This window comes from Podarcis liolepis (assembly GCF_965112155.1).
Source record: "Podarcis liolepis genome assembly, chromosome: 12".
Classification (NCBI taxonomy): Eukaryota; Metazoa; Chordata; class Lepidosauria; order Squamata; family Lacertidae; genus Podarcis; species Podarcis liolepis.
This window is the reverse complement of record NC_139563.1, coordinates 48,254,199-48,264,592: the sequence shown is the minus strand read 5'-3', so window position 1 is coordinate 48,264,592 and position 10,394 is coordinate 48,254,199. Positions and strand designations below refer to the sequence as shown.

At 37.9% G+C, this 10,394-nt stretch overlaps 1 protein-coding gene and 1 long non-coding RNA gene across 3 annotated transcripts in view; one reads left to right on the top strand and one right to left on the bottom strand.

Annotated features, from left to right (window-relative positions):
- Positions 1 to 141: 141 nt before the first annotated feature.
- On the top strand, positions 142 to 3,663 carry LOC310690075. The gene is made up of 2 exons (XR_014517870.1): positions 142 to 249; positions 2,090 to 3,663. It is a non-coding gene; the product is annotated as an uncharacterized lncRNA (long non-coding RNA).
- Positions 3,664 to 5,732: 2,069 nt separating this feature from the next.
- The window catches only part of FYCO1 (FYVE and coiled-coil domain autophagy adaptor 1), a 54,713-nt gene continuing 50,051 nt past the window's right edge, over positions 5,733 to 10,394 (bottom strand). For both annotated transcript variants that reach the window (XM_083467783.1, XM_083467784.1), the window contains exons 15-18: positions 9,016 to 9,111; positions 8,095 to 8,305; positions 7,439 to 7,548; positions 5,733 to 6,422 (exon numbers count right to left, since the gene is read on the bottom strand). In XM_083467783.1, the coding sequence (XP_083323909.1) occupies positions 6,341 to 6,422; positions 7,439 to 7,548; positions 8,095 to 8,305; positions 9,016 to 9,111 (499 nt within the window). In that variant the 3' untranslated portion in view covers positions 5,733 to 6,340. The remainder of the gene's footprint in view (positions 6,423 to 7,438; positions 7,549 to 8,094; positions 8,306 to 9,015; positions 9,112 to 10,394) is intronic.

Here is a 10,394-nt window from a genome sequence, read left to right as displayed (position 1 = left end):
TTGAGGCGCGCGGAACGGCCGTTAGGATTTGAACGTCCGGCGGGGGCGGAGCAGTTGGAAGGCAGCGCGGGACGTTCGAATGACGGCTCTAATGTTACGAGACTGGGCTGCCTTCTTGCTTATTTCTCCCATAGGGCGGGGGAGAAATCCGGGGTTTTAACGTGACTTTTATTTCTGGGCGGCAGTAGCCCCCCCTTTAAAAAAATAAAAACAAGAGAGATGCATGATCTAATTCAGGTTTTATTTAGTGTAAGCATGTCGTTTATTCTCTCTCTGCGTAAATACTGTTATTATTTATTAAATTTGTATTATTATTAATTTTTTAATCTTGTTTTTAAGTTGTATTCATTCAACTTGATTTTATTATTGGTTGTTAGCCGCCCTGAGCCCGGCCTTGGCTGGGGAGGGCGGGGTATAAATTATTATTATTATTATTATTATTATTATTATTATTATTATTATTATTATTATTATTCGGCCCTTCATCTGGAGGACACTGGAGTAAAATTCAGCTGCCGCTGTATGTATTTGGGAGAGGGGAAAGCTTTTTGCCCCTTGCCTTTAGGTTCCTTAATTGAATTATGTTACAAAACAGGGTTACAAAAACCAAACACTTGGAAAGATAAACATACCCTCACAAATCATACTGCCCTATTTATTATGCCATCACAAGGCGCAAACCAGGGAAAGAGGTGGGCAGCAGATCTGTTCCAGTTTTCAAGGTTGCATAGGTATGTAATGGTATAATATAAATACAATATGCACACATTATTGCAGTATGTAAATATTCAATAAATAGGTCATACAGCGAACATTTGAACCATTAAAAAAAATCACCTTGATAAAATTCTATTTCATTTTAAAACTACAGTCTCGTGAGATAACCAGATTCATTAGCATTGCAAATTTCCCTGTTGGTGATATTGCTAGGACTGCCAGATCTCTGTCCTGAATTTTCAGAATATTGGCCTGTGACTCAGGAGATCCTGCAACCCTACATATAACTGATTACTAATTTTGTAAAATGTCATTCACTTTAAATGACAAGAGATATTTTATTTAGTTCCTGAGCATAAAAGGCATCAAGAAACATTCTAGTACAAAAACCATCTGCATCCATACACATGTACAGATATAAAATGTACAGACATTGGGGGGGGGGGTAGGTTTGGCCTGTGTTAGATCAGTTGAGGTTTGGTGTCATTCCAGTGCACAATATATTTTTGCAGGTACAATTTATAAATAAATAAATAAATAAAACCACACTGATTTCAATTACAAAACAAAATATCCAATTGTATGCTGTCGCTGGTCAATTGTGCTTTCTTTACGGAGCCTCTCTCTCCCCCTCTCTCTTTTTTGTACATAGCAGCTTTCAGGTTAATAAACCAATCTTCATTAATAAGTAGAGAAACACAAATGGACAAAATTTTGGAAAACCAATCCAAACCCCAGCTAAATTCTGTTTTGTTCTTTGTGCCTCTGCAAACCTTAATAAAAAAATTCCTTCCAGTAGCACCTTAAAGACCAACTAAGTTAGTTCTTGGTATGAGCTTTCGTGTGCATGCACACTTCTTCATATATCTGCAAACCTTGTTAGTGTGGTAGATCCTACTATGCAAGCAAATACATTTCTAAAGAGATACAATATTTGGTGTACAGTCCTCTGAATGTTTACTCAGAAGTTCCATTCTGTTCAGTGTGGCTTACTCCTTGGTAAGCGTGCATAGTATTAAAACTTTATTTCCAGGACCATACCTAACGAGACTTGTGAATAGCTGAAATGTGGTTTGTTATTAGCAATACTGCAATGCAGTAAATGAGCAATGCCACTAATAAATAAAAATGGAAAATGGATTGCTAAGGTTTATGATGGATATTCATAAATAACAACCAGTTATTCATCAGCCACAATGTTTGCCCGGGATGATGAACTGAACTATTGTGTAGTTTCCATTTTCAGCATCTTTACCTTCACAAAGTGATTTATTGTGAATTGTTTGGGCTATGGTTTTCGGGGATAACCTTTACGTATGGTAGTGCAGCTACATAATTTACTTTCTGTTTTGTGTATTTTGCCTGTGCTCAGCCTAGAGATGGTGAGATGAACTGTAAAGTTTTATTTCGGGAAGTTTAAATAGAACTGTGAACGACTTCATTCCCTTCTGCCAAAACTCTGGAGGCGGCAGCAGCATCTGGATGGGCCTCTCTGCTCGTGATCCAAAGGTGATACCGCTGTCAGGGGCATTGGGACAATAATAGGCTTCACCTCTAATGAGGCTTCCAATACTCTGAGCTGAGAGAAAGGAGCTTATAGAAGCTTGGACATGACATCATCTCATGTTTGGTTTGTGCTACCACATCAAAGCTCCTATTGGATGCATTCGTGCATGTGTGTAAGTGCAATGTTAAGGGTTGGGGAGACATAATTGAGCTTGCAATGGGTGAGAGAAATGTGTAAAGACTAGTATTGGTATGAGGAACAATCTGAAATGAAATGCAGTAAGTATGTGTTCTCATTTATGCTGATGAGCTTTCAGTGAGCCCCACGAAACAAATATTCTTGGGGTTGAATCGAGAGACGTTTCTTTTCTTGAAGGAATCAAGTTTCTCAGAGGGAGAAAGGTCCTCTGTAGGGTAAAAGTTCTCTGGATTCAACCCTCAGTTGAAAAACATAGTAACTGGAAACCAAAGCTATAAAGTAAATACAAATAACAGATGTCTTGTTCTTCAAACAATTATGTATATTCAAAGTCATAAATCTGAAATATAGCATTTTACAGTATCCCTTTCATATTAATTTAAAATACAAAGAACATTAAAAAAGCATTCTATCCCCAAACCACAGCAAAATAGAATGGAAAACCAGAGCTAAAATATTAAGTGGATTTCAGTTCAAAATCCATTTTATATTGCACAGTCCATGGCAAACAGCATTTCAACTTTTAACATTAAATTTGCAATGCTTCTCAATTCAAAACAATACACCCCTAGCCCTTAAATAATAACACCATTCAATAATGAAATGGCAAATGCACAATATATACCATATTGCTTCTACTTTTTCATTTCCTTCTACAATTTCATCTCAACCGTGTCAGGCATCGCACAGATCTGTATGAAACTATACCTGCAATATACATGGAGGAGGGGAGTTGTATAATGAACACCACCACTGCTTCTCTGTGGCACTGATATAGCCCACACCCAAATCTGCACAAGTATTTCCATAATGTTGCCATACAATTTAACTAAGCCGCCATTCCTGTATCACACAGCCTTAACTGACAGAACAAGTACTGTACTGTACATAAGGGGATAGTAAAGATGTGAAGCAGGAGAATAGCTGGCAATGTGATATGTACTCGGCTAAAATATATTATGGATGGAGCCCAAGCTACTATAGCTCTGTGCTATAGTAACTTTCTTCCCTGTACAATATAGCTCCTTTCTCCTTTCCCTACCATGAATCATTGAGTTGGATTCGATCTAAATTAGTTGCACGTACGTCTAATTGAAAACAGTGTGAAAAGTTAGTAATGACTTAACTTTCCACTGATTTCAGTTGGAAGCAAGTGCAAGTAACTTAGTCTGAATTCATTCCTTTTTTTTTAAAAGGACTAGACAGGATGCCAAAACATTTACAGATGCAAAAACCTTTTTTTTTAATTGGTTGCTCTCTTAATTGAAGGAATCTAGAGAGTAAAACAGCGTAAGTCTTTCCTACAGCACATATTGCACACTTTCTTAAAGTTTCAGCATGGGGAAGAGATACTAGGCTTAACAGACGTGTTAGGCAATCTCAAGTAGGGCCCTGTCCTAAATATCCTGGCTGTTGTAACGTAGAAGGTCTTATCTAGATCATACAAATAATTCCTTAATAAGGTACCTCCCTCTACTTAGTTTTTTCACAAATTTCATTACATATCCATAGTTCCCCTATTGTCATAAAAGCATTGACCTTGGCACTGCAGTTTAATAGTGTTCAGAAGGAAGTGTCCAAATTTCTCAAAATCTACTGTGGGCAATAAAAAATTCATCAATACTGATTATCTATGGCAGGAATGCCTTCATTCCTATGATAATTCTTGCCAGAAAAAGTTTCCAAAAAAGTTACTTTGGGGGGAAATGGGGTGGGGAGTAGCTTGCTTCTTACAAAAATAGAAGGAAAGCATTTTGTGTTTCCCTGAAAATATCTATGAAATAAAGCAATTTTTAAAGTTCTCAAGTTATTCTCACTTATTTTCAGACACAAAATATTTGTAAACTGCAATCCTGGGAATAAGCACCATTAAATCAATAGAACTTACTTTTTCAGTAGATTTATCTAGGATTCAAACTCAGGCATTTTTTTGTCTTTTGTATCAGCAGTTCCTATTTGAACTGCTCCTGATGCAAGAATAGTTGAAATAATTGAATGGAAGAAATTTAAAATGTATCTTAAGGACTATTATAAACTTGATGAATGTTAAAATGTTGAGGTTTTGAGAAGGAAAGGGTTACAGCGATATAAGACTAGACTGAAGGAAAGATCAATAAGACATATGTCTGACAGAACTAACTTGGAAGTTGCTGGAAAATTTTGGACATTGGGATGCAGAAAGGGGAGGTATGGGGGAGTCCGAGAAACAAGGTTTATGAAAAAAAGGCCATGAAATTATATGTGTTTGTATGTCTTTTTACATGTTTGTATTGTTTAAAAATTTTTGTAAAATCAATAAAAAATTATATGAAAAAAAAAGAATAGTTGAAATAATTAACTGGCTGTTATTTCAGTGATTTCCATGTCTGACCAATTTTATATGTAGTGCCATATCTTAAAGCATCCACCCCACACTTCCTTCTACTCTTGCAGTTAAGTGACATTATTACTATACATCTTGTATCCGTATGGTTCATATTCCTCTGTCTATTGCTGTCATATACGCCAGTCCTAATAATTTTCATCAGTGTATTTGGCCAGCAGTGGCAAAATAAAATGCTGGTGCAACTTTTGAGTTTGTTGATTTTAAGCATTCATAGTTTTAGAATTAGGCTAAGGTAGTGTTTGTTGTCTCTTGGTAGTATTACACAAAGTTTTGTCAGTATGGGAGGTAGTCATGTTGAGACTTGTTTTTATTCTTCACTTAAAAAATAGAAACTAAAAATTGTGTCAATTTATAAAAACAAGTGCTTTAAGGAAATATTCTGCAGATATGATTCTCATGGCCATATGATGCACTATTACTGGATAGATTTTTACTAAATTATGAAATGGTAAAATGAATTTAGGAAAAGAAACTCCTTGTGAATATGCTGCGGTTTAAAAGTAAGGGTTTCCTTATACTAATTCCAAAGCTGGCTTCTGCTACATGCATCAGTGGGAAATAATTTATCTCACTGAAATCAGTGCAAGTCACTTCCACACGACACATTTAGGTTTCAAGGACCAATGAAGTTACAAAATTACCTTTACCACAAAGGACCAAGATCAAGCAGGTGAATTTCCTCATTAAGGCACAGATTAATGTAAGCAGACTTTTATGAAGACTGCAAACAAGTTAACTAGGCACGTCATCTAGAGTCATTTTCCTGCCATGTGTAGTATGTGATCAAACAGCAACAAAATCTGTCTAATCACTTTCTTCCTGCATAGAAAGGTTGACTGGAGTAAATCTGCCCATGTTAAAAGATACTACGATTTTGCAGAATTGAATTTGAATTTCTTTCCTTTTGCAGCATTTTTTTTTAAAAAAATGAGACGCAGAAGCAGCGACATATAAAAATAGTTATATATATATATATATATACGCTTCCAGCGTAGGTTTTCTTCTCATTATGAAAATAGCTAGCACATATGTGTGTGTGGAGATTCTTATTGGGACCACAGTGAAAACAAAGGGTTAAACCTTACCCTCCCCCATTCCATGGTCCTGATCTGTCTCCCTTGCTCTCACCACTACCTATTGGTTAAAGTAAAGAAAACGCAATAGGGAACCAAACTATATAAGAAACATCACATCTTGGTTGGCCCTGAATAAATCAAAAGCAGATGTCCTGTATCTTAGCCCTTTTTACAATGCGTATCCGGATTATGAACAATTTTGCATCAAATGCAGCGTTGCATAGCTTAGGTTGTTTAAATAAACAAAATGGCTTTTGAACAAGCACCTGCAGTCCAGAATCATTATTGAAAGTTACGTTCCTTTATATCTACACTTACATGTAATCGTGGTTTCAAAATTATTGCATGACTTATGAGGGCTCCCAACACATCTTTGATTTTAGTGCTTATGTGTATATAAATAATAGTGTCTCTTAAAAATATAAATTGAAAACGTACAGTATATAAATATTACATTCAAGGATCTGGAAAATCGCTTCCATCGTAGATCACTGGGCGCTGAACAGATAAGTGGTAAAAGACGTTTTTTGAGATAAACCTGTTGGGAAAAAGCAACAGCCAAAACATTAGCTGAGCCTAAACTGTGTGCATGTGTATGCAGATGAAGAAAGCGTATACCTATGAGCATGCTCAAACTTGACGAGGCATCCAGTGAGAGGAAGCAATGAATTTTGGGAGGAGCGGTGGGAGGGAGTGGTAGAAGAATACCAAGTTGCTTTCTATTATGCTCTGTCAACTAATGCAGATGGAAGATAGGGTGTGCTTGCAAGGACAGTACAGTGGTGCCTCGCAAGACGAAAAGAATCCGTTCTGTGATTCTCTTTGTCTAGCGGTTTTTTCGTCTTGCGAAGCAAGCCCATTGAAGGATTAGCGGATTAGCGCTAATAGCGGCTTTTAGCGGCTTATCTGCTGATCGGATCAGTTGATAAGCGGCTTAGCGGCTTAGAAAAAGGGGGGAAAGGGGAAAAAACCCGCAGGAACTCGCAAGACATTGTCGTCTTGCGAAGCAAGCCCATAGGAAATTCGTTTTGCGAAGCACCTCCAAAACGGAAAACTCTTTCATCTAGCGAGTTTTCCGTCTTGCGAGGCATTCGTCTTGCGGGGCACCACTGTACATACATGTACTAGGTGTGGAAAGTCAAGTTTAAATTGGGCTCTATTTGTGAAATAAAGAAGAAGAAGGCAGGCTGCCCAATTTGGCCCCTTTGGCAGTTTTTGGCTGGCCACCCCCACCCCGCAGTCACTCACCTGATGTCATATCATGATGTCATGAGTGCACTCCTGATTGTCCCTTTGCAGTGGGACATGCATTTGGCACTGTTTAAAATCCGGTGCTGAATGCAGGCGCCACTGAGATTGGTTCCACTCAGGAGTGCCGTGATCCAATTCCTGCTGAAAGGTGTGGGGATTGCATTCGGCGCTGAATTTGAACCACAAGGCTTCAGAGAGAATAAGGAGCGTGCCTTTTGCATCCCCTTCAGAAACGGAACACACAAAATGCTACAGGAGACAAACGACTGCTCATTCCACTTCACATACTCCAGCTGCACCTACCTAGAAAAGGTGTTGTCAAATATGAGGATGTAGATACCAGTATTTCTGACTTTCACCTGCCCTCTGATGGTTTCCTTATGGGAGTTGCACCGGATCATGGGAATAAGAACCTGCAAGAGATACACCGGCACAAAATTTGTCTACAGGAACTTTGCCATGGTCAAATGAATAAAGATCTCTTTAAAGGGCATGGTTTGTATCAATTAAGTTAATAATTAACAGATTATGTGTATATTTTGCAGCAACTTGATAAAGGAAGTCTAACTCTAGATGGTTTATGAACAAGTTTAAAAGCTTTTTGAAAGTCCATGTACGCTATGCCAGTTGCTTCACCTCTGTCTGTTAACACTATCAAAGAACTCCTAACAGGTTCATAAGACCTGTCTCATGTTCCAGCAAGGCGTGTTTTTCTATATGCTTGGTTATTTTGCATTTAACAATACTTCCCACCAGTTTTTTCTGGGACAGAAGTTAAGCTAACCAGCTTGTAACTTCCAGGACTGTCCCCCTCCCCCAGTTCCCATTGTAAAAATTAGTGTTACATTGTCTACGTTTTAGGTATGAAAGCTGATCTGAGGGGCAAGTTACATATTTTTGTTAGAAGTTTTGTTAGCAATTTCACATTTGACATCACCCCTATGAAGAAGTTGCCTTACTTTACACTGATCCAGAGGAGCATCTTCTGATTCTTGGTACACCACGCTGAACGATATGCTTTTGGGGTCTGATGAAAATACCCAACTTATTGTAAGGCCACTTTCCTCCACAGTGATGGGAATAATGCTGTAAGTATTTGACTTAATGAACAGTTCTCTGTTAGCTTCTCCAAACTTTAGAATTTCCTCCACGGTTAGAGGCAGCCTTAGCCTGAAGGAAACAAAAGCACATGACAGAACTGTGTCTGATGATGCACATGACACATGGGCTCTGAATGTACATGTCCCTTTTGTACATTCTTTACTGCAGAAACATTTGTGCACTGTGAATCTCAAACTCAAGGCTACTTTAACAATATACAAATCTAAGGGAACCCATTGCGTGTTTCCTTCATGTTTTCTCAGTCCCACATGATGTGAAAGGAAAACATAATTGTTCTTCATGGTCTCTGGGTTGCATTCAGCTTACTCAGGGCAGACCCACTGAAATTAATTGATGGGATATACAATTCATGGGATCTGTACCTCCACAGAGCAGCATTCAGAAACTTGCAGAGTCTGTGAGCCCTGCTCCCAAAAAGGGAAACTTTGGGCCTCTGTGTGGTTCAGGTATGGGGCTAAGGCTCTTTTTAAATATTTTTTTTTAAAATTAAAACCACCACCTGAGAGAAAGCAATTAGGGAACTCGAGTTTCAGATTTTTTCACCTCAATTATTATTTTTTACCTCATATTATATCCAATTCATCTCTCCGTTGGCTTTTTCTTGAAGAAGAGAAAGAAATAGAAAGGAAAGAGGGGACTCCATGCAGCCAAAATCTGTGACACAAACTCAGTGTGGCTTACATTTGAGCAGAATGTATAGGACTGCATTGCTGATTAAAATAATAATAATTAAAGACTAAACAATGGATTTTGCTTACATCAGTTCTCCTGACTTCAGCAAGCATATCTCTGCATCCTGGGCCATTTGCAAGTCGTCAGTCTCATCAAAAGTTGAGGAATTATAGGTGCTGTTTCTGAGGCAAAGGGATAAAGGAGATCATTAATCATTCTTCAAAATAGTACAGAGCAATCTTTAATGTTTATTTAAAATATTTATGCCCAGACTCAAATATGCAGTAGATTACAATAAATATTTTCAAAGCACAAAACCAAGTTGAATTAAAAATGTATCAAATGACAAACCTAAAAAAAACAAGAAAATGGCAACAGCTGAGCCAAGTTGGGCCTCTCTAAGGAGGAAATTCCATAGCTCCAAAATATATCCAGCTTTCACAATTGAATTTTATGACTTTCTTAAACTGACCTAGACCCCATCTGGTAGAAAGGATGGCTAGAACTCTACAGTACAATCCTACTATACATGTCTACTGAAAAGTAGGTCCACTGAATCCAGTGTAGTTTACTCCCACATGTATAGGATTGCACCCATAAAGACAGTGGATCAAACCAAAGTATATTTGTTAGCTAGACTATAGGGCTGACTAGTTTCTTTGGGGAAATCCTAATGAAAGGAAATAAGCAGTAAAATCTCCCTCCCAAAGAGCAGTTTATTCATCAGTCATTGTTGCAGCCTGGATCAACAGAATATAATAACGGTCTGAATTTGCAAAAAGGAAGCGTTCAGTTTAAAGGCACAGGAAGCCAGAAACATCTTAATAGGGCTTTTCCACACTGGAAAAACTGATGCTGCAATCCATCCCCACTCCACCCCTCTCCCACACACACTGTGTGGAAGCACCCTGATAAAATTTCACTATAGTAATGCAAACTCCTTAATTAACACTGCATAAAACATACTCTCATAGACAAAAAAAACCATGGAGTCTAGTGCTAAGACTGAATTATTTTTTTGCAACACACAGTTGATCTATATTGGCTGTGTTACTAATAGGAAGGAACATGACTTGTTAGTTCCAGGAATACTGTACATTTTGCATAGGACAACTGGAGTTTTTCTGATATCCCATAAAAGCTTTTTATCGCAAAGAGGCCACAGGCACTTACAGTGTGGTGGTAATTTGTGTTGGTTTGTGTCTGCAGTAACCAAACTTGTGTTTGATCACTATTATTTTGAATATTCATAAGAACATTTGTGAAATAAATCCATTTCGGGGGGGGGGCGGAACATTGCATGAAACAATCCACCTCAATAGATTTTAACCCATTTGACTTAAAAAGCAGATTAGCTGTAGCATCACTAGATGGCAGTGGATTACTAAGGTGCCTTAGTTTGCACACTGATTTTCACACATTTCTTGCTCTTAGATGGCTGGTTCCTCTGAGGCAGTTTATACAA